Below are 23787 nucleotides of genomic sequence, written 5' to 3'. Positions count from 1 at the left end.
TCTTTAAAAGGTCCCTTCCACCTCAAACTATTCCATGATCCTCTGAAGGCCCAGGAGTGTCCAGCAACCCTTGTCAGTGACGAGCAGGGCTGGTCCCAGACCCCTCACAGCTGACAGGATCTCTCAGCTTTATCACCATCGTTATCTCTTCCCTCAGCCGAGGAAGCCGTGGCTGGAAAGGTTCTGGTTTGCTCTGAGACTTTTCTGCTGCAAACTCCAGGAATCTCAAAGGTTCCCTGTGTTACTCAGTGCCACACATTGACACCAGTCCCATCCTGAATCCACTCGTTAGTTTTGAAGGCAGCAGGGAAAAGACACGAGCACAGTTCAAAAATGTGAATAATACCCACGATCAGAGGGGCTGGGCTCTGATGTGTCCTTCTTTGCAGATGATGCTGTTTATTTTTAACTGCTCCACTTTCAGGTTAGTGAGACACCAGGATAAATTCACTCTGGGAGCCTGGCAGTGCTGTCTGGAGATGCGTCACGGTGGGACTGGCAAAGCTGAATCTCCAACGTGCTCACTCCTTTTTCTCCATCTGTCAGAAGAGTTTCAGAGCTCTGGGTGATATTTTACCTTGTCAGCTCGGGGTGCGTGGAGATGCTGAGGCAAGTCCACACACGAGGCTTTGCTCGAGTCCCTGCAGCCGAAAGAATCTTAAAATATTCTCCATAAATTCAAAGTTCAGTTTGCTCATTACAGGGAGGATGGTTCAAATCCAATCTTTAAGTGCTTTCCCGCTGACAGAAATGGTGGTGAGAGATTTTCAGTGGCTCAATGCTTGAACAGTTCTTTCATAACGTGTTTAGAATTTTTATGACAGATTTTTAATGATCGTTTTTAAAGAAACCTAAAACTTTCTGATCTTTTAAGTGCTGAAATTTAGGACAGGCTTTTATTAGGCAGCAAATTAGAGTGTGTTGAGCCCTGCTGACAAGTTATTTGGTGGTAAATACAGCAGTTACCCCAAATTACACCCTGACAAAACAGAGGGGAAATGAATCTCATGGTCCCTATTAGTGCTCTAATAAGACTTTACAATCCTGGTTCCTGCAAAGAATCCCATGTTAACACAAAGGAATGATTTTCGCTGAAATATTCGCCTGACATTTTGGGGATCTGAAATGATACCAACCCTTACTGGGAGGCTGAAACTTGAAAAAAAGATATCATGAACTGGTTCTCTGCAGAATATTGCAGCTGTGTAAGAAAGATTCACCAGAAGCCCTGCCCTCCCCAGGGGACTGTTGGGAAATAGTCCAAAGTCCTGCTCTCACCCCAATTTCTCCAGTTTCTTGAAGTCTGCACTGTAAAATTCCCATTTCCAAAGCATCACTGGAAACAATAATTTCTGTTCAATAAAGAGACTTTGGGCTGCAGGGACCCAGTGGTGTCAACCCAGGAGGACGAGAGGGAAATGGTTTTGGTTGTGTTTATGAAGCTGTGAAACCAAGATATTACCTGTGGCTGTCCCTTGTGCTAAATGTGGCACAGAGTGAACAGAATCCATGGGACAGGACAGAGAAACCAGAGATTTTTATCCACTGGGAGTTTTTAATCCACCATTAAGTTCAGTTACGTGGGAATCCCTTTTAATCTGGGGTCTGGGACATCTGAGGTGTGGGACAGGTTATCAAGGAGCTGTGTCAGGGCAGGTTTAGGCTGGATCTCAAGGAAAGGCTCTTCCCCAGAGGGTGCTGGGCACTGCCCAGGCTCCCCAGGGAATGGTCCCGGCCCTGAGGCTGCCAGAGCTGCAGGAGCGTTGGGACAGCGCTGCCAGGGATGCCCAGGGTGGGGTTGTTGGGGTGTCTGTGCCTGGGGCTGGAATCCATGATCCCTGTGGGTCCCTTCCAGCTCAAGGTGTTCTGTGATTCTATGATTTGCCCCTCCAGCACCTCCTTCCACGGTGTTTTGGGGCCCTTTCTCACTTTTTCCAGTGTAATGCCCCACGACTCACAGGGAATCCCAACTTTATGGTGCCTCATCAACATTCCAGTGTGCCTGATCCGTGCCAGTGGGTCTGGAAAGGCGGCTTTGCAGGAGCAGGGGATGGAGAGGAGTTTGGAGAGAGGAGAAGGAAAATGAATTTATAATCTCTCTTTGTGCCCTGCTTTTTGGGCTCATTTGTGAAAAGACTCATTGAAATCCCAACTAAGCCTGATCAGGACCATGGATTTCAACCATGGTTCCTCACTGGTGGGGAAACTTGAGCCCAGGGACCTCCTGGGGTTGGCAGCTTGTGCTTCAGTGGCCCTGCCTTGATCCCAAAAAACTCAGCCAGGTCCCCTCTCCTTGGCTTTTCCCACGGGTCTGCTGGACCCAGTTGTTTGGAAGGGAGGTGGAGCCCGTGATTCCAGAACATGTGAGTGTGCTTGGGGCTAAACCTTCCCCCTCCTGTACTTTATATCCTCCCTGGCCCCTCTGAGTTCCTGGCATGGGAACAGACCCTTCCCTCGTTACCCCTTGTGATGGAACACACCAAAAACTTGGGGAAAAAAAGCAATTGGAGAAATCAGGGTTGCAAGCTGGGACATCAGACCCTTTTCCTGACGTGTTCCCAGTGGGACAGTCCTGGTGTATCCAGAGCCCAGTGGAGCTGTGCCAGCTCTGCCCCCCAGCCCAGCTGCCCCCAGGGGTTACCTTTGTCCAGGACGGGCCCGAAGATGGCCAGGCTGTCGTCGATGGTGGTGCAGTTCCAGCGGCGGCCCCGGAACTGGTGCTGGCACTCCTGGATGCCCAACTTCACCCCCTCGGCCACGCTGGGCATGATCTCGATGTAGTTGCGGCAGAAGCGGAGCTGCTTCGGGACGAGGCCGGGGATGGAGCCGCAGAGGATGGGCTGGGACCCCAGGGAGCTGTACTGCTGACCCAGGGCGAGGGACCTGCAGGGGACAGGGCACAGCGTCAGGGCTGGGGAACACCCTCATGCTGACCATGCCTGGTCCTGGTGCCACCAATAACCCCAACCCTGCCCCCACTATCCCCAGGGGGAGTTTGTTGAGCTGAGAGTTCAGGGGGGTGAAGTTCTGACACCGAGGGATTTCCTAAGAGAACAAGAGAAGTGCTGCTGGTAGCTCTGGTGTGAGAAGGACTTTCACACCTGGGGCCATCCCGGGCCTTTGGGGGCACAGAGGGACTCAGCTCTGCATGGAGCCAATCCGGGTACTCCAAAGCTCCTGAGACCTCCCCAAGGGGCTGGAGGATCTGACAGGACCTGCCAGGGGCTGGATCCAGGGCAGCAACACCTGGAGGCTGGGGAGTACCCTGGGATCTCTCAGCTGTCAGGAGAACTGATGTGAGACCTCCTGAACTGTGGCCAAGGTGGAAAGTGCCCTGTCCAATGCCAAGTTCATCAGCAGAGGGATCAGCATTCCTGGAAAGGGGCTGCTTTGGGGTCAGGTGTGTCAGTGCCACTGTCCCAGGCTGGCTGGACACCTGTGCAGGTGGCTCTGGCAGAGACTGAACCACCACAGTTCCACCTGGATGGGCACCAGGCTCAAGGAGCAGATCTGGGCTGGGAAAGGTGCAAGACAGGTTTGAGAGGATCCTTTCTAGTGCTCCGAGGAGCTGCCAGTGGCCCAGCATCAAATCGTGGGAACACCGGGTCAAATTGCTTATTTGGCCAGAAATTGTCACTGAAGGGTGAAGACACAGAGCTTAAAGAAGCACTTGAGACACCTGAGACCCTGAGACATTGCACAGGAGCAGGGACAGCCTGGCCCAGGCTCCAGCCCAGCTGGAGCTGCCCCTGCAGAGGGGGCTCAGACCTGTGAGCAGCAGTTCTGTGCCAGAGTGACCATCATGAACTCAGAGCACAGACCTCACAATGCAGGTACCACTGTGGGCACGTAAGAAAGGGTTTGGACTTAATCCACTCTCAGGCCCATGGTGGGGTTGTTGGGGTGTCTGTGCAGGGCCAGGAGCTGGCCTGGATGATCCTTGTGGGGTCCCTTCCAACTCCGGACATTCTGTGATCCTTCAATTCAGTTTCTCTTGTACTGTGAGTCCACAGGTGGGGAGAGGAGTTGTGAGGCCCCAGCAGTGGAGAAGGATCTCCTCCGTCCCTGCTGTCCCTCAGGCAGCCCTGGTGACTCTGTGCTGCCGTGTCCCACGGCTGCTCCACACTCAGGTTTTGGTCCAGCAGCACACCCAGGTCTTGCTCTGCACTCTTTGCTGCTTTGCCCCCGGCCTTCACAGGTGCCCAGGGTTGTTTCTTCCCCGGGGTGGTTTTTCCCCTTGGTTGGAGTTTATCACATTCCTGTCTGTCCATTGCAGCACATCCCAACCACCTGTGGTACCAACCACTCCTGCCACTGCATTTCTGTTTCTCCCTCAAGCACCTGGAGACTGTGTGGGAATAAAACAATCATTTGTAGTTTCCAGGCTGGGAGAGCCCTCAGGAGGGCTCAGAGCAGGGCCAGTTTCCAGGTTACATTTGGTTTCTCAGGGCCTTGTCCTTCCACAATTTGAACTCCTCCAAGGACAGAGGCCATGGCTTTGTGGGACACCTGGGGGACTGTCCTTACCCCGAGCTGCTCTTCCAGCCTGGAGTCTCAGGCTGGGTGCTGAGCTGGCACCAGCTGGTTGATTTAATTACACACTAATGGTTTTAAGGATGTAAAGGGAATCCCAGCGTGCCTGCTCAGCAGAAATGTGTCTGCTGGATGAGGGGACCTGACTCCCACTCCTGCCCCAGTGCTGTCTTTGGCCACAGTTCCTGCTCCCCGTTTCTCCTGCCCCTCTCTGCCCTCTGGGGCACCTGCCTGAGGCTTCAGGCAATGTTTGGGCTCCACATCTCCCACCCTTGATGGGTCACAGAGGGGCAGCCAGACGTGGCTGGGAGGCAGCAGCACAAAGAGCAGTGTGCTGGGACTGGCTCCCAGAGCTGCTCTGTGCTTCCAGCTCCTCCCAGTCCCACGGGATGGGGAGCTCAGCGCTGCTGGGACGGGTGGTGAGCTCCAAGGAACAGCCTCTGCCCCCAGTGATGCAGGGAACAGGCAGCACCTCCTCTCCAGCCAGTACCTCATTTTCATTTTCCTTCTCATGTCAGTGAACCTGTGATCTCCCCACTGCAACTTAGACAGTCATAAAAACTTCATTCCTCCTGTCCCATCATCCAGATCTCCCCAGGAGTGCTGGGAAGACACAGGGGGCAGGAGCTGAGGCTGAGGGGTCCCATGGCCCAGTGGTTTCCCTGTAGAGTGGCTGAGATGTGAAGATGAAACCAAACCTCTTTGAAATCCAGATCTGGGATCCCAAATCTTGTGTCTTACACACGATGTTAAATCTAAAATCTCAATCACAGGAGTTAAATCTCAATCACGAGAGCTCAAGGGGACGAAGGAAACACATCAGGGGAGGAAGTGTCACAGGGTGAATTTGAGAGAGAGGGAGGACAAGGACAATTTTTAAGGCAAAACCACAACTCCAAGGCTGGCACCTGCAGGGGTGACAGACCCCACACTTCTCTCTCTTGCTCTCAGTGTCCCTCCTGGCTGCCTGAGCCCACATTGCTCTGGCTCCCATGGTGTGAGGGGACGGATGTGCACAGAAGGGTTGGCTTTGTGTGTGTGGGAGAGCAGAGCACGGCACGAGGAGCAGGAGAGCCTGTGGCAGTCGCACAGGAAATCCCTTTGCTCTTCCTCTGCTTGATCCCGAAAGTCTCTCAGGAGTCCTGACACTCTCTCAGGCCAGGGACTCTTTTCGTTCCCCCTGATGGTGCCAGACCCAGCAGGGCCGTGACTCCAGCAGCTGTGAGCGACTCTCTGTGGTTCCCATGGTCTGGGATGAGCTCTTGAAGCCCTGGCAGTGACGGTCTCATGCAGCTCCTCTGTCTGTGGCTGCTCGTGGGTGCGTCCTTCCCTCCTTGCAGAGGTCACTCTGTCTCCCCGTTCCTCAGCGTGGAAGGAGCTGTGCCCACACCCATCTTCATCCTCCCCGCAGAGCTGGCCAGAAACTCATCTTCCATTTGGACACCTTGTACCCAGAGGGATTGGACCCAGCAGTGTGTGGAAACAGCAGGATTTGGCCAGATCAGAACTGTTCCTGGACGTGTGAAAAGCAGCATTTAGGGCAGGTTTCCTGCCACGGAGCTCAAAAGGTTCTGGGACATTTCTTCCTCCCTCCCTGGAGGCTGCAGTGCTCAGGGCACTCAGGACTGGACTCGCTGTGTGCCACGGGCTGGGATTTACCAGCCAAAGACAAACCCTGGTGAGCTGCTCCTGCATGGAACAGGGCTCCAAACCCCCCTGGGGTGATGCCCTGCTCGGCCACTGCCCTCCAGGACAGCAGCTCCTTGGGAAGGTGTTTGTCTGGTCTCTGCTGTGTGTGCAGGGCGTGGTGAGGGCTGGCCCTCGGGGTGTGCTCACACGAGCTTCACATTCCAGTTCCATGACAAAAGATGAGGGCCAGGAGGGAGCCCTGCATCCTGGTGGGGTCACCCCTTCTCTTTCTTCTGCACCCCCATAACCTGCTGCTGTCTTTAATGAGCCCTGGGAGCTCTTGGAGTCCTGGAGATGAACAGGAATGTGCTCAGCCCTGGACAATATTGACATTTGTGTGAGGAGTGTGGAACAGCCTCCGTGAGCTCCAGCGTGGGACAGCACCTGAGCTCGGTGCTGCAGCTTTTACTTGAAATGCAGGGAGAACCTCTCTGGGATGTGCTGCTCTGGGAAGGTTTTCTGGCTCTGAACCCAGCAGCTGGAAGCAGATGAATTTGAAGAACCTCCCCACAGCAGGACAGCCCCAGCCCTGTGGCAGGAAGGCTCTGGGCTGCCGGGCTCTGTCACCAAGGGCACATCCCATCCCGTGGAGCACTCCCTGCACTGCCGCTCTCCCTTGCCACTCCTGAGGGATCTCCCACATAAAAGCAGACAAACTACAGGGATCCTGGGCCCCTCTGTGCCACGTGCCCTGACAAAGGTGTTAGAATGATTTTACATTTTCCTCGCCGGAGCCTCCAGCACATTTGGAGATTCACGGCCATGAGTGTTGCGCAGAGGATGCTGCTGGTCATGGTGGCTCCTGCTCTTCCTCAATTCTTCCAGAGCCATGGCCAGCAACTCCTCGAGAGCTCCCAGGAACTCCAATGAAGCTCTTGGAAACCACGATCACAGAATCCCAGCATGGTTTGGGTTGGAAGGGACCTTAAAGCCCATCCAGCTCCACCCCCTGCTGTGGGCAGGGACACCTTCCACTATCCCAGGGTACTCCAAGTCCCATCCAGCCTGGCCTTGGACACTGCCAGGGATCCAGGGGCAGCCACAGCTGCTCTGGACAGGAGGTGTTTCCTCCCACAGCAGCTCAGGTCCCTGGAGCACAAAGTTACAAGGCAAACATTGTCCTGCTTGGCTCCCTAACATTGATCAACGCCTCAGATTGACCCCTGAGCTTCTTATAAGGCACTGGGAAAGTTGGGAACCAGCAGGAAAAAAACCTGCTCACAGCTGGGACCTTGTTTGCCACCTGCTGCCTTTAGGAAAACCTGTCTCTGCCTGGAGGGGCTTTTATTGTACAGTTTGAGATGTATTTGGTGTTTTCCAATTCTGGTCAATGTTTGTGCTTCAAGCAGTGGCACTGGTGCCTCCTGGCAGTGCTGGCCTGGGGACACTGTGGTGGGAGCAGCAGTTTCCATCCAGGCTCTTTCTCTGTCTCACAGCTGCTGTAATATTCACCAATTTTAGCTCTGGCACTGTGCTGACTGCAGCCCTTCGTGAGCAGAGGAACACACAAACTCTGGGGTTTGCCCGAAGATCAAGAGCGGCAGCAGGAAAAGTTTTGCAAGTCAAAGCATGCAACAGATGCTCACATCTGAGTGGGGAAATGCCAGGTCCTGACTGTGGAGAACAGACAAAACATGACAGAATTCCAATGAGGAGAGGGACTGGAAAACAGCTTTTCACTCAGGAATCACCCTCTGAGCGTGTCTGGAGGTTTGAGCTTTTCCATAGAGGCGTCACTTGTGTCACCACAGACTCCCCACCCAACCCTGCAGTCCTTGGGGGGCAATAAAACAGACTGGAAATGTGTTTTTTAAAAGGAGGTTCAGCTGCCTGAGCATTGGAGGCCGATGTCCCAGCCAAGGGTGAGCCCCAGGGCAGGAATGGGATGTGGGGTTTTGATATTTAACTGTCCTGGAAGGTCTCCATAGATTTTACACTCCAGTGTGGCCCCTTGAGCCAGAGAGCTCTTTCTGCAGCTGGTGTGTTTGAAAATGACCTCGTTAAGAGTGTCTGTGAATTGTATGATCTGAACAACATTCAGCACCCACAAGGCCAGATTCTATGCCATTAAAATTTTCCCTTAATGTTGTCACCATAAGGGGCAGAATCCTTTTAAAAGGCAAAAGTCCATCTAGAAATCACTCCCAAACCTGTGGCTGCTTGGAAGTAGTTCAGTCATCACTCTGAGAGCTCTCTCAGCTCAGGGTATTTAAATTCCTCTGGGTCCTGGATGGTTTTGGTTTATTGTCCCTGCACATGGTGGTACCTCTCCAGTGCTACAGGGAGACATTCCCAGGATCCTGCCACGACCAGGGATGGTTGGCCTGTGTTGTTCAGGGGCACACAGCACCAGCTGTGTCAGAAATTTGGCAACCTTGCTCCGTTTGCAGAGGAATGTTGGTTATTTCCAGAAGGAAACAAGGAGCAAGCACTTGATGCGATGATGCCCTGAGCAGAACACAAGGGCTGGACATTTGTTCCCCACCTGCAATCCCAGAGGAGGGAGCGGTGCTACTGGTGCCCCTCTGGTGCTTTTGCTCTGAGGTAGCAGAGTGATGATGGCCCAGGAGTTGCTAAAAAATGAATGTTACAAAGGAAAGCTGAAGAGAGGCAGCTCCAGGCCTGAGGAATTAGAGGCAGGGCCTGGTGCTGTTTTATTTCAGCCTCCAATCAACCCTGATGTTGAACAGCTACTGAAACACAGCCCAGGCTAAATCTGCACCAAGGCAGAGCCCCTTATCTGCACGCAGTTCTTAGGAAAACCAAGATTCTTTTCATGTTGGCAGCGTCCCAAATGCTCTGCCTGTTCCAGAAGGAGCATCTCTGTCCCTGTCACCTGTGCCCCCCTGCACTGCAGGTGCAGAGGCACAAAGAGCAGCAAAGCCACTCTAACATGGGATGGAGCACGACCAGAGGAACCCCTGGTGAGGGGCACTGGGTCAGGGGGCTCTCAGAGTGGGGCAATGCAGGACTGTGTCACTCAGGAAGGAATTTTTAGGAGCTCTCTGTGGATCCTGCAGGACGTGACCGAGTTGGGGCCGCAGTTGATCCACGCCAGGCTCTCCTGGGCTGGCTGTGAGTGCTTCCCATCCTCCCCACCCACCGTGGGGCCTGGGAATGGTGTCAAACAATGAAATATCTTCTGCCAGAGGTGGGGGGGTTGGGTGCTGGAGAACTGTCAGGTCCCAGAGAGGCAGCAGTGACTCGTCACCTGCTGATGTTCCGTGGGAAGCTGGAGCTGGGAGAGCCTGGGCTGCAGGACTCCAGCCCAGCCCTGGGGTCTGCTGCTGGGGACAGAGGAGGACAAACTCACTCTGCAGCCTGGGCTGGGTGCTGGGAGTGACCACCACATCTTGGGAAGGGGAGCTGTGTGTAATGGGTGGGAAAAGGGGGTTTGTGAGCAATGCCAATGTCACAAAAATTGCCGCAAGGTCACCTGAGCCTGGCAGGGCAAGCAGATAAGAAGAGATCAGGACTGGGGAGGGCAGCAAAGGGAGCTGGGGTGTGGGATCTCTGGGATCAGCCCCGGGCTGTGCCTGGCTGCGGGGGCTCAGTGCCGGGCCCACTGCAGAGGGGCCGAGTCAGGGCAGGCAGGTTGCCCTGCCACCCTCAGCTGGGGCGTTTGCAGCTGCCCACGGTGCTGTGGGGCCTTCTGGAAAGCTCCCACTGAATTGTCTGCCCAGATCTGCTGGAAAAAATCAAGGAGTGAGGCCATCCCAGAGGCCCTGAGCTGGGGAGTGATCACGGTCCCACAGCTCTGTCACTGGGGCCGAGGCCAGGACTGTCCAGGCCACCCTCGGGGAGCAGAGACCAACCTCCCCTGACGTCCCCGAGGTGGGGACCCCCCTCCTGTTCCCTGGTGGGTCAACAAGCCCTGTCCCAGGTTGATGCTGTCTGGGCACTGGCACAGGGTGGTGAGTCCTGCAGAGACACTGCCACAGGGAGCTGAAGTGACAACGAGGGATGGAGGGATGGAGGATTGGAAGGAGGGAGGGAGGCAGGAAGAGGCTCTCCCTGTAGACAGACTGGCAAGGGATGGATTATGCTCACTCTGAGGGTCTAATCCCAGGGAGACTGACTGGGAAGGAGGTTCAGGGGTGCAGTGATCCAGCAGAAAGGGAAAGCCAGAACAGGGAAAATCCAGGGTGAGGCTCGTGGAAGCATCAAGGTGAGTGCTGGGAGGAGGCTGCCCTGCTCAGTGTGAGTGTTTGCACTCAGGGAATATTAACATCATTTTATGCATTTCTCATTCTGCTCTATCAATCTTTACAAATATTGCTGAAGGACACCCGTAAGGACAGCTCATCCTGCTAAAGAGGAGCATCCTGGTTGTGCTTCATCTCCTTCCTGCACTCTAGAAGAACTCACTGCTGTCAGTGGGATGGGGTTTCCCTGGTTCCCTTTGAAAATGCCCCCAGATCCTTCAGATTTAATGAAACTTAGGGGCAAAGAGGGGCACAGGGGAGAGGCATCACTCAAACCCCAAGCATTTGTCCAGGGCTTGTATCATCAGGTGGTTTCTCAACTGAAAGTGGAGTCATGTGTGGATGGTTGGGGCAGATTTTTGTGTCTAAACCCCAAATGTGGTTTTTTTCAGTCTCCCAGTGACCTGCCCAATAATTGGTGTCACTTTTGCCACCTCCAAGGCCTGAGTGCTGCTGCTCACATGGTAGGAGGGTGCTAAAAACCCCCCAAATCCATCTGCTGGACTGAGTCTCATGCTGAGCAGCCCCAGGACCCTCCAGCACCGAGCACATTTGGGTTGGGATGAGCTCAGGGCACATGAGAGGTGAGTGCAGCCTGGCTGACTCCCACCTGTGCCAAGGACAGGCAGACAAGGGAGATATCCTGGGGTGGGACAGTAATTCTGGGGCAGGGCAGTCTCCTGAAGTTGCTGCCAAGCACGGAGGCTTTGGGAGCCAGGGGTTTTCCCCACGGAAGGGTGGTCTGCTCTGCCTGTGGGGTGAGGGTTCCTGTTCACACTCATGTTCCCTCTCTCGGGTTCAGGACCTGAGAAGAAGTAACTCCAAACTCTCCATCAAGATCACCCCCAAATCTGGGGCTGGCCCTTGGCAAGCACTGGCCTGTGTGGCTCCTGGATTTGGAGAACCATTCCCTGGGGTCTGGGCAGAGCAAAAGGTGTTGTGGGAATGAATCCCTGTGCTCAGAAAGAGGCAGGAAGAGATCCCGGAATTGTCGGAGCTCAGCACCCTGGGATCCCCCTCTGCTGTGTCCCAGAGCAGGCAGTGCCTAAAATCCACCTGAGCAGAGAGAGGCTGAGCTCTCCCTCAAAGGCTCGAGGAGTTTTGAGGTTTAGAAGAAGAGCAAATGCAGGAAATGAGGTGAAGGTGTGGGGCTGCAAGGGGTGTGTCCACCACTGTGGTGAAAATCACTCCACTCTCCCAGGGTTAAACGCCTCACACGTGCTGCTGTTTCTGGTCCCACAGCCATTCCTGATCCACACAAATCCAAACCCACCAGCTTTCCATGCCAGTGTGATGCTGCCCAGGAAGTGCCCCCTCCACCTGGCTGTGCTGAGCACGGCTCACTGCAGCCTCCCCAGCCCGGCCCTCCCTGCCCCACACAGCCCCAGCCCTGCCCCACTGACAGCTTTTCTACACCTTTGACCAAATTATGTGAATTTTGGGGCGCTCATTTGTTTCCTCTCACAACCTCCACTCACAGCTCCTATGAGTGAAGGGGCTGGACATGCCCAGTTTGAACCCAGATCAGTTTGAAGCCTCCCAACATCCCCTCACGGGGCTGGGTCAGTGTGGGGTCAGCACATCCAGGGACGTCATTGGGAATGCTGCATCCAGAGGGATGTGTAGGAAGGGGACATTATCCAAGAGCTGTGCTCGGGGTTGGGTGGCTGAGGGGTCCCAGGAGAAGAGGAGGGGCTGGGCTGGGTCAGTGGGCAGGAAAGGAGGCTGAGGGGGTCCAACAACAGCCCACAGCCACTTGTGGGGCAGGTCCAGCTGTGGTGGAGCCAAACTCTTCCCAGGAGTGCCAGATGACAGGGGAAACAACTGGAAGTGCAGCCTGGAAATTTAGGTTGGGCATTAGGAAAAATTCCTTTTCCAGGTGCCCAGCAAAGCAGGGGGGGCTCATCCATTGGGGTTTAGGTTGGACACAGTCCCTGCTGCCCTGGGGCGGTGCTGGGGATGTCTCTGCCCCAGGGGAGGTTGGACTACAGACCCTAAGGATCCCTTCCCACCAGCACTGCTGGGACTTGGGGTAATGGGATCTGATCTTGGGGCAGAAGGAGCAGCACCTGACCCTTGGTGGCACGACTGTCACCTCTGGCAGCCTGGCACTGAGGAGGAGGGGGAGAAGGGTGGAGGCTGCAGCGCCTGTCCCTCAGCAGAGACAGACAGGAGCTGGGGGATGACTCTGAGACAATCCTGGCACAATCCGTGGGTCAGCACCTGCCTGTGCCCCCTGTTCTCTGCCAAGGTAAGGAGCAAACTGCATTCCAGCATGGAGAAAACAGCCCCAGGGTCACTTGCTCAGGGGCTGCTGCTGTTGGACACTGAGGATCCCCGCTCTGGCCTGCCTGCAGAGACAGGTTCACACCTGGTGTGCTCCGAGGGGCTGCAGTTGGCTCCTGTCACCTGTGAGAAGCATCTTCCTTCCTTCAGGACCATGGAAAACCCACACCCAGCTTGGAAATGGCCAAATGGCTCAATTAACCTGAGTGTGGCTGAATTCCAGTGCTGCCATTTGAGTGCTGCTCCTGCCTGGCAGGGACAGCGAGGTCTGCGGGCCCTGGGAGGGATCGGTGCCACCAGAGGAGCTGAAGTTCTTTGACGTGGAAGATTTTAGGGAAATGCAAATATTGCCAGTGCAAACAGGTGCAGAAGAGTCTTTGTCGGGTGAAGGTTTGTCTGGGGGGTGAAATGGGGGCCAGGACGTGTTGGGTGCATCACGGTTTCAGAGAGCACAGATTTTCTTTCCTCCCAAGCTGACACTGAAGGGAGCTCCTGTCCTCCTGTCACTGGGACAGGGTTCCCTTCTCTGCTTTAAACTCCAGGTGCTGTAACCCAGAGAAAGTTCCTGAGCCACTGGTGGAGACAAGGAGGCACCGAGGGGGCTCAGGTAATCTGGTCCCTGCAGAGTTATTGCAGAGGGGAGGTGTCACTCTCCAGAAAATCTCCTCTGACCCCACAGAGAATTAGGGAAGGACTTCTCAGATTAGGTCAGCTGAACCTGCCCTCGAGTCCTGGACATGGGCCCATGGGCCTTACTGGGTGAAGGATGATCAAGGACTGACCCCCAGAATGTCTGTGGCAAGATTTTTGCCACGTGAACTGAAACAAATCTTGTTGTTTGATTCCATTTTTTCCCTTACCTCCTTTTGCCCTGTAGAGACGGCATGAGCTGCTCTCCTGTGAGTGAACCCCCCACCCATCACCCATCACCCATCACCCATCACCCATCACCATCACCCATCACCATCACCCATCACCCATCACCCACATCTCTGCTGCCATTATTGTGTGGTTTTGCAGTGCAGGGGGCAGCTGGGCTGCAATAAATGAAAATAAAAGAGGCTGTCTCACAAGAACCACGTGTTCCCCTGCCTCTGACTCTGGGTTTGGGGTTGCTGAGACAGAGTTCTGATGATTTGGGAAGTCAAAGGGATTTTTCCTTTGATTCAAGGAGGTCCCAGAAGGACAGGATGGTTTGGCTTGGAAGGCACCTTAAAGATCATCTGGTTCCCACCTCCTGCCGTGGGAAGAGATGTCACCCACCAGACCTGGTCACCCAGGGCCCCATCCAGCCCAGCCTTGAACACTTCCAGGGATGGAGCACCCAGGTGCCGTTCCTGACTCCAGCGAGTGCGTGGGGAATGCTTGGCAGGGAGGACCAAAGGGAGGAGAGCTGGAGCTGCAGCAGTGAGCCCTCCCAAGAGGGTGAATTGTTACCCTGACCTTGCTGCATCAAATCCCTTCTGGGTGCAAATCAGCTAAGTTTGGCTGAAGAAATGTAAAACCCCCAGAGGGCACCTGAACTGCAAAGTTCATCTCTTGGTACTGGAACTGTGTTTGGGACACGGGAAGCTCAGAAATCCCTATGGAAAGGGCAAGAGGAATGGAGGATGCCAGAGGATGAAGTCCTTCAGGAATGCTCTCCTGCTGGTGTACATGTGGTCTGGGCTCCCCCAGACCAGGGCAGGACCTCTCTTCTCCCCCAGCACAGGGGCAGGATGAGCTGAGGGGGAAGTGACCAGCTCTGAGATGAGCTGCCAGCCAGAAAAAGCCACTGTGACCCCCTGGCACTGAGCAAAGCCCAGGAAACACTGACAGAGCTGGGGCCACCTCACCAGAGTACCCTGCTGAGGAGTCCGAGGGTGTGAGCGCAGCCTCTCAGGGCTGCAGCGTCACAGCCTGGGCACAAATGTCACCTCTGAGAGCAGCCAGGACAATGTCACCTCTCAGAGCACACAGGACGTGTCACAGCCCTGGAGCTGGTGCAGGCTGAGTCCCTGCCACCTGCAGTGGCATCTCCAGGAGAATGCAGCCACCCCTTCACATCCAGCAAAGGCAAGTGAGACATCCAAGGGGCAGGAGGACAGCGTGGTGTTTAGGAAATTGGGTTACTCAGCCCTGGGGTTTGCCCACAGCTTCCCTCATGGACGTGTTCAGGACAGTTCTGTCCTTCTGTTTCCTTCATGGAGCTCTGGCTGAGGCTGCGCTGTCTCACCCAGGCAGGAGCTCGGGATGCTGCAGGAATTGGAGTGGTTTAAGCCTCCTCCTTGTTGTAAATGGGATGTTAAACATGGGAAGGGGACAAAGGAGCAATAGCAGCGAGCTGAGGCAGTGGCTTATGCTGACAGTTTGATCAGTCTATTGGAAAGACTTCTGAGAGATTATTTAGTTACAGTGAGAAGAAGGGGAAGATTAAGACTTTCTGTCCAGCAGAAGAGGGCAGGACAATGGCTGTGAGTGGGAATTCAGAGCAGTGGAGTGCAAAGCCTCAAATCTCAAAGCAAAGGACCAATGCCCAACACTTGTTGCAGATCCTCTAACACTGAGTGTCTTCAAATCCAGCCTGTGCCTTTCTGAAAAGAGCTGTTTGAGGCAGGACAAATGAATTCCTCACCCGTGGGGTGAAGGGATCACACTCGGTGCTCACACAGCCCTGCCTGGCTTTGCAAGGAGTTTTTTCCTGTCCCCTGGGCCCATGAGGAGGGAGAGCCCACTCAGAGGGTGTTGTGCTGCACTGGCAGAGGCAGCAGGGGAGGATGGCACAGGAGCTGGGATCCAGCTGTTGTGCAGGGGAGGATCAATATTATCAATATTCCTGAACATACCAATATTCTCTAACCAAGGCTGAAGCCCTCCAGCAGCATTTGGTGAAATGCCCGAGGTCTCCAGGTGGGGCCCCTGGCAGGGCACAGCAGTTCTGCTCTTGATGAGCCTAAGGCAGCTCAGCAATTTCAAACAACACCGTGGTGACTGCAGAGCACACAGGGATCCCAGGGCCCCTCGTGCAGGGATGGAGGACAGACAGAGGGTTCCCAGATGGGCTGTGCTGACCCCTCCCGTGCAGTGGCTCATGGTGCTGCAGTATTCCTTGAACCCACAGGCACTGGGGAAAGTTCCTCTGTCTCCTGCTGATTTTTTTCCCCTACTGCTCTGCTCCTTTGTGACCCAAACAAGCTTTGTGAAGAAATCAGCTTTAGACATTTCCCACGAGCTCTGTCTGCAGCTCACACTGCAGAAACATCCAGAGTCTGCAAACACCAAAACCCTGGGAGCTGCTCCAACCCCCCCAGGTAGGGCTGGTCCCCTCCTCTACCCTGCCCTGTCCATCTTCTTGGCACCTTTTTCAGTCTCTCCGGGGTTTTGAGTCCCGATGGCTCAGGAGCAGAAACAAATTCTGCTCCAGGGCCCAGAGCCCTCCTGTACATCAGAGTGGGCCAGTGTCACCCTCAGAACTCCAAGTTCAGTGTCCCTGGGCCAAACCTGGGTCATTTTTTGATCTTTCACAGGCTTCCTGCCCACCCTTTGCCTCCCTCGGTTCCCCATCCCTACCAGAGGAATTTGCTCTGCAGACACAACCCTGGTTTGCATTCCCAGAGCTGTTTTAGGGAACCACGGAATCACAGGATGGTTCGGGCTGGAAAGGAACATTAAAGATCATCTCATCCCACCCCTGCCATGGGCAGGGACACCTCCCACTGCCCCAGGCTGCTCCAAGACCCATCCAACCTGGCCTTGGATACTGCCAGGGATCCAGGGGCAGCCACAGCTGCTCTGGGCACCCTGTGCCAGGGCCTGCCCACCCTCACAGGGAACAATTCCTTCCCAAAATCCGATCAAGCCGTTCCCCTGTCCTGTCACTCCATGCCAGCTGGAGCTTGCCCTGCCCACTCTGCTTGCCCTCCTGCTTTCAGATTTTTCCCAGCTGGGCAAAGCCCTTTGAGGAGGTTCAGTGTCTCAGATCAGGACCTTGGTTGTCTCCTCTTGTTTCACACAGCCCGTGAGGAGCCAGGAGTGCTGGCTGAGAACGGCCTTGGCTCCTGTCAGAGCTGTCCAGGCATCTGTGTGTGCTGGAAATCAGCACAGCCCTGCTCTGGTGTACATCTGAGGAGGATCCATGGATTTTTTTGTATTTTTTCTTCTGTCAGAGAAGCTGACACTCATTGCTCACAGGCAGATGGAGATCCCTGGGCACAACAATCGAGAAAGGACTGGGACAAAATTACACCCTTGGCAGGGAACCTGTGCTAAATCCCTGTGGCTTTTTTTTTTTTTTTTTTTTTTTTTTTTTTGGCGTGAGGAGAGCCTTAACTAAAAGAAAATAAATGCCAGATCCTCAGGAATGTTCCTTGTTGCACAAAGAAAAGTCTTTCTCCAGTCACACAGAGTGACTCAGTGGCCAACATCACCCCAGTTTCTCAAAAGTGTGCTGCTTCTTGCAGGGTCCTGGCACCAAGGAGCACAAGAGGTGGTCTGGTTGTGGCTGGAAAATGAAGTTGGGTCTCAAAGTCCAGATAGTTAAAGAAATAATGAAATTCAGAGGCTTGTGTCGAGCACAGAAGGAAGAGACAGAAGGAAGATCAAGATATTGGCTGGTTGGTAAATGAGTTGAGCACAGGAATTTCAATCACAGTGTAATTAGGAGATAATCCCCTCCCCTCCCTGCCAGCAGCTCGCTTTAGAGGCAGAATGAGGATCATGGGACCACAGACTGGCTTGGGTTGGAAAGGACTGTCGAGATCAGCTTGTTCTGCCCCCTGACACGGGCAGGGACACCTTCCACTGGACCAGGTGGCTCCAAGTCCCATCCAACCTGGCCCTCCATGAACCTCATGAACCTCAAGAAAAGCAAAATCAAGGCCTTGAGCTGGGGCTGGGACAGCCTCATGCTGCAGGACAGGCTGGGGCTTGGCTCACTTTGCAGAAAAGGACTTGAGGATCCTGGTGGGCAACAGCTGGAACAAGAATCTGCTGTATCCATGCAGGAAGAAAAGGCCAACTGCATCCTGAGGCTGCATTGGCAGGATTGGAAAATCAAGGGGTGTGATCTTCCCCCTCTACTTGGCACTTGTGAGACCACAGGTGGAATCCCATGCCCTGTTTGGGGCTCCCTAGGATGGGCAAGACATGGACATAGAGGTGGGAGTCCAGTGGAGGCCACCACGGTGGTCAGGGGGCTGCTCCTCGTGGTAAGAGAGCAGCAGATGATCCTGTCAACCTAAATCATTGCTGTGTGCCACCACATTTCAGTGAGCAGCGGCCCAGAGTGGGGCTGTGTGCTCAGAGGTGGAGGCTTTACTGCAGACTCTGCTCCCTGGCTGTGCTGGTTCCTCCTCCAGCCAGCAGAGCACAGGCACATTCAGGAGGTCACTTCCCATTTTTCCATGGGAAGTACTTGAGCCTGGAGGGTCACCCACCCACATCAGTGCCTCATCAACACTGGAAGGGGCTCAGGGAACTCCCCTTTGGGTGTCTCTGTTCTGGTCACCTTCCCCTGAGCTCGTCTCCCAGGCTCCCCTTGTAACAAATGGAGAAAATTGGCACTTTCAGGACATGATCCAGTGCCCTGTTCCACTTGTTCCCTCTGATGGGGTTCTTGCACTGCACTCTGGACACGTGGGCTGGGCACTGGGTGTTTCATTGTCCTCAATGGCACTTCCTGACTCTCCATCCCCACCAGAGCGGGATGAGGCTGCAAGCACCAACCATGGAGCTGCATCACCTTTTGAACAGGGAAGCAGGAAAAGCCACAGGGATGTTTCTCCCACAAGCTGTCACAGGAACATGGCCCTCACCCACAGCAGTGCCTGTGAGAGCCTGGAACCTGCCTGGCATTCCCAGAACGTTCCAGAGGAGCTGTTTTGGAAGTTTTGGATGCCATGGCCTGTGCTGGGGTTTGATTCTAACAGAAATGAGGATGCTCAGGGAACAGAGTCCCCAGGGATGGGCTGGGTCTCACTGGTGGTGGTACCACCCTCAGTCCCCCCAGCACCTCCTTCTCTGCACACCCAAACACCAGTGCAGGTGAACTGTGCAGGTAAATGCAGTGGGGTTTGCCCTTCTGGGGGCTTTTCTGCTTGGACAGGAGCAGATTCAGAGGATGAGACTGAAGAGAGTGGAGCTGAAGGAGTGCAGCAGGTGAGCATTTAGCCCTGCCTTGCAGTCCTGGGTATTGTGGGGGCAGGTAAGAGCCCTAAAGAGCATTGAAATTATCACTCCAGTAGCCAGTGGGGCTGTGAGAGGCTCCACCCCTGCACAGATGGTGGAGGAGCAAAGGTGTTTTGGGGTTTGAGATGTACAAGAGGCTGGGAGAGCTGGGACTGTGCAGCCAGGAGAAAAGAAACCCATGGAGAGACCTTGTCAGTGTGTGGAAATAACCGGTGGGGAAGGTGGAGAAGCTGCAGCCAAACTCCTCTGACAGGAGAAGGGACAATGAGAACAAACTGAAAGCCATGGAATTCTCTCCGAGTGTGTGAAAACTCTTGTTCACTGTGAGGGTCACAGAACAGGTGACCTCGAGAGCCTGTGGAGATTCCATCCTTGGAAATACAACCCAGCTGGACCCAACCCTGGGCACCCTACTCTGTCTGGCCCTGCTTTGAGTGGGGTTGAGCTCCATGATCTCCAGATGTCACTTCCAACCCTGACTGCCCCTTGATTCTGTGATTAAAATTCAGTTCTTTGGCAACACCCCGTGGACTTGATGCTGAAGGACCCAAAGCATTTCTGTGGGGCTTTTAGGACAGATCTGATGATATCATTCTGGGATCCATCACATTAGGAGGAGAGGATGGAGACATGTGGCAGGGTGGTGGTGGGAAGAGTGGAGAGAGAAAAGGGTTGTCCTAGGTGGGTTCAGTGCCACTGTCACAAAGACAAGGGTTGAAAACACTCCAACCTTTCTGCCTGGTTGAGCCTTCTGGGACAGCTGGGAGCTGGAATTGCCATGACTCTGTCCAGAGCCTGTGTCAGTGCTCGGTCAGCTCCTCTTCCTCCCCTCCCCATCTCTCCTTTCTCCTCTTTCTCTCTTGTGTCCTCCCCGGTCAACACTGAGATGGGAATGATCCCAAATCTCAAACTTCCCAATCTCCTGCTTTTTTAACACCTGCCCCCAAAAGCCTCTCATGTGCAATTTGGGTTCTAACACCAAACATCACTTGTCAAAAATCCCACCCTAAAAGCCATTATCTTTCTGATGGGAGAAAGTCTCACCCCAAAACCATTCACGGCCCCTTTGCTCAGTCACAAATTTCTTTCTCCATAAATCTCCCACCCCTGGATTTTTCTGTTCCACTTTGTTCTGTTGCTCATTGCAACTCTCTTGCCTCATGCTTTAATCTCAACCACCCCTCCTCGTGTCACCCTCGCCTCTGCCCTTCTGTTACCAACCAGCCCCACAGAGCTCCAGGAGCATTTGGACACTGCTCCCAGGGATGCCCAGGGTGGGATTGTTGGGTGTCTGTGCAGGGCCAGGGGTGGCACTGGATGATCCTGGGTGTCCCTTCCAGCTCAGGACATTCTGGGAGTCCCTGGAGTGGGGCAGGACAGGAGGGTGACAGAGAGGGGTCAGTGCTGCAGTACCGATGGCATTGGAGCCTGGTGGGGACATGAGTGATTGCTGGGGAGGAATTGGGGTCCAAATGCTCCTCAGATCAGACTGGGTGTGAAGAACAGCCCAGCTGAGATTTTGAGGCCTCAAGTGGCCGTGTGGAGGAGTCAGAAGTCAGCCCAGACAGCAACGGGAGCTCTGTCAAATCCCCTTCCTGCTCAGTTTGTGGCAGTTCGGGGTCAGTCAGAGCTGCCCCAAGCTCGAACGCGGGACCCCTTTGCCTGAGGAGGCCCCACCACAAAGGGCCCCAGGGCAGGGCACGCAGATCCCCGCAGATGAGAGCGATCCGCCCTGCCTGAGCACTGCGGGCCGCATCCCTCGCATTATCCATCCCTCTGCCCACCGGCGTGTGGATTAGTGTTGCTGCAGCAACAGCACTTTTGTCAGACGAGCCCATTCTGGGCGCGCTGCTCCGCTTCGGGTGACTCAGGGCTCTGTCATGGGCTGGAAAGTGATTTGGCATCTGCTGCCAGCGCTTTGTCTTGGCACGGCCCGGGTTGGGCTCGGGGTGATGTGCCAGGAGGGCCGGCAGGATGGGGGCAGGGAGGCAGCGCTGGCCCGGGGCTGCTGCTCGCCACAGCCCACAGGAGCTGCTGACAAGGGACGGGCTGTGCCCGGAGCCGGCTCCCGCATTGTTCCCCGCACCAGATAGAAATGTTAGATGGGCAGTGCCGCTCTCAGCTCGGGAAGCACAATCAACTGATTTGCCATGGGAGAGGATCTATTCTGCGGGGCCTGTGATAATATTATTCGACCCCGAATTTACATAAACGCATATGATTTGCATATGCAAATGTAGGCTTCCAGGCTGTGGCCGCAATAAACACAGCGAGATTTTCAGCGCTGTAAAACCTTTCCTCCAAAGAGAGACGCTGGGATTTGTTTGGGTCCTGGCAGGGCTGACCCTCTGTGTGTGCCCCAGGTCCTGGCAGGGCTGTCCCTCTGTGTGTGCCCCAGGTCCTGGCAGGGCTGTCCCTCTGTGTGTGCACCGGCTGTGAGCGAGGCCACGCCACCTCCCAGGGCTGCTGTCCCCTCGCCTGCCACTGCCAGCCCAGCCCTGCCAGCCTTTCCCACCACGACTCACCCTCCTTTCCTGCTTCCTGCCCCAAAGCTGCCACCCGGGGAGGGAAATGTGTCCTGCGAGGGACAAGGGGACAGGACACTCGGACCAGAAAGAGCATCACAGAAATCCAGGGAAGGAAGGGACACATCTCCACTCAGGCCAGTGAGGGTGCTGGACATCTCCCACTGGTCAGCCAAGCCCTCTCCACATGCCTCCAGTCTAGGGAGTCCCTTTGGGGAGGCCGTGGTGGTGGGTGGCCTCAAGAAGTGCTTGGTGCCAACTGCCTGGAAATCACCCACGGTGAATCACAGCCTTTGGCACTGGAAAGAGGCTTCCCAATGCTCAGATGTCACGGAAAACACCCTGTGGGTGGGAATTACCACATCCACTCAGCTGTCCCACGGTTTGGGGTGGGATCTAAGGGGGATGCCTGGGCTGCCTCTCTTTGGAGAGTCCTTCCCTGTGCCCTAAGCCCAGGACTGAAGCCCCCAGGCTGGTTCTGCTCCTACAAACAGCCTGAGGTTACCCCAGGAAGGAGGAGCCCTGGTCTAGGAGGGGTCAGAGGGTCAGTGGTCCCTGGGGGCAGTGGTCAGTTGGGCTGCCCATCCTGGGCACTGTGGCTGAGACTGAGGCACCAGTTCTGTCTCAGCTGGAGGAACTGGATCTTAAAGTGTCTTGTGTCAGATCCAACATGGAAAAAACAAATTGAATCTTGTGGAAACCAGATCTAGAATTAGGCCTGGTGGTTTCTTGTGGTGAGAAGTGAGGCTGCTTTAGTCCTGGGTAATGCTATTCTCTTTCCATGGAGAGCAGAGCACTTGGAGTGGAGGGTTCTGGGCTCTGGAAAGGTGTGAGGCACAACCTGCCATGAATATTGCAGGAAAGACTGAACTGTGTGCCACTGGCTGTGCTCCAAAGCAGAGAGCTGGTGCTCAGTGCAGCTGGTGCTCTGCCTCCTTCCCAGGGAATCTCAGCTCTGTTGGGAAGCACCACGAGGAGGGTAAAAGTTGGCTCTGCCCAGTTCACGCAGGTCCCAGCAGGGATGGGATGTGGGCTGGCCTGAGCTGAAGGCTGGCTCTGGACTGTTGTGCTTTAGGACTGCGAGTGAAGCGATGCTGAGGGATTTTCCCAGGCCAGGGTTTGTGTACCCCCCCAGCCCTTCCCGGGAACATGTCCCACAATCTAATTACACACTTGTCTCAGTTAATTTTAATCCCAGAGGTCCAATAATTTCACCAGGCAGCAACAATAAGCCTTTGAATAAATGAAATGGTGGCTTTTGGGCCAGTCCAGACAGGACAAGGTGTGAGAAATGTGCTTTACACCCTCCAAATGGGAAAGGGATACCAGCAGCATCCGAGGGGTTTGAGACACTGCAGAAGGGGTTGGTCCTGGAGCACAGCCCCTCTGGGCACCTCGATCCATGTGCTGGGCTGGATGTTGGAGGGGAGGGGAATATTTGGGACCATCACCAGGGGAGGTGACTCGTGCTAAAGAGGCTCCTGGGTGATAAATTTCCATCTAACCAAAAATCGGGGGAAGAAGGAGGAGGGGGGGGGATGTTTGGAGTTGTGGGATTTGCCTTCCCATGTAACCACCACGGGTGATGGAGCCCTGGAGGAGGCTGAACCCCTGCCTGGGATGGGAAGGACTAAAGGAACTCCTCACTTGGCTTTGCTTGTGTGTGCAGCAGCTTTTCTTTCCCTATTAAACTGCCTTCAGCTCAAGCCATGAGTTTTTACACTTCTACCCTTCTGATTCTTTTCCCCATCCCACTGGCAGGGAAAAGCAGCCCCTGTGTGGGGCTTGGCTGCCCGCCTGACCTGACCCACAGCAGGTTCTTGTGGCTGAGCAGTGAACTTCTGTTCCTCACCACACTCTAGTCATCATTTGTGATCTGCAGGATCTGTTTTGTATTCACCTGGAACTGCCTCTGTCCAAGCAGCAAATCCAAATATTGTGTCCTCACCTGAAGAAATTCAGCCCTTCCAGTCCCTTGATGGGTTTTTGGTGTGCTTTCCTCATCTTATAGGAAATGCAAAGATCAGGCTGCAAACAGAGCCTGGGGTGCAATAATAAGATAAATAATGACTGAAATAATGTCATGCTGGTATTTTCTGTTCTGAGAGCAAATCCAACAACATCTCCTAAGAGACCTTTCCTATCACCCATCAATCAACATGTCCCCAAAAATCTGGGCAAGAGGAGGAACAGCGAAGTGAATTCCTGTATTTGAATTCCTGAATTTTGGACAGCTTCACTTCTGGATTAGTGAGCACTGGAGCACCGACTGCAGAGACCATTCCATAACAATGTCTGTCAAAGTGGCCCTGACAGAAAACCTGACCTGTATCAGTGCTGTGCAGATTTGGGGGCCCTTTCCCAATTTGCATTATTTCATGGCC

The 23787-nt window shown here is 54.6% G+C and overlaps 1 protein-coding gene across 1 annotated transcript in view; it reads right to left on the bottom strand.

Annotated features, from left to right (window-relative positions):
• Positions 1-23787, bottom strand: part of WNT3 (Wnt family member 3) — a 42551-nt gene that overhangs the window by 7355 nt on the left and 11409 nt on the right. Inside the window, exon 2 of the mRNA XM_068996440.1 lies at positions 2642-2883. Coding sequence (XP_068852541.1) covers positions 2642-2883 — 242 coding nt within the window. The remainder of the gene's footprint in view (positions 1-2641; positions 2884-23787) is intronic.

Source organism: Aphelocoma coerulescens, chromosome 27, assembly GCF_041296385.1.
Source record: "Aphelocoma coerulescens isolate FSJ_1873_10779 chromosome 27, UR_Acoe_1.0, whole genome shotgun sequence".
Taxonomy (NCBI): domain Eukaryota; kingdom Metazoa; phylum Chordata; class Aves; order Passeriformes; family Corvidae; genus Aphelocoma; species Aphelocoma coerulescens.
The sequence above is the reverse complement of the archived record's forward strand: the minus strand, read 5'-3'. Positions and strand labels throughout refer to the sequence as shown.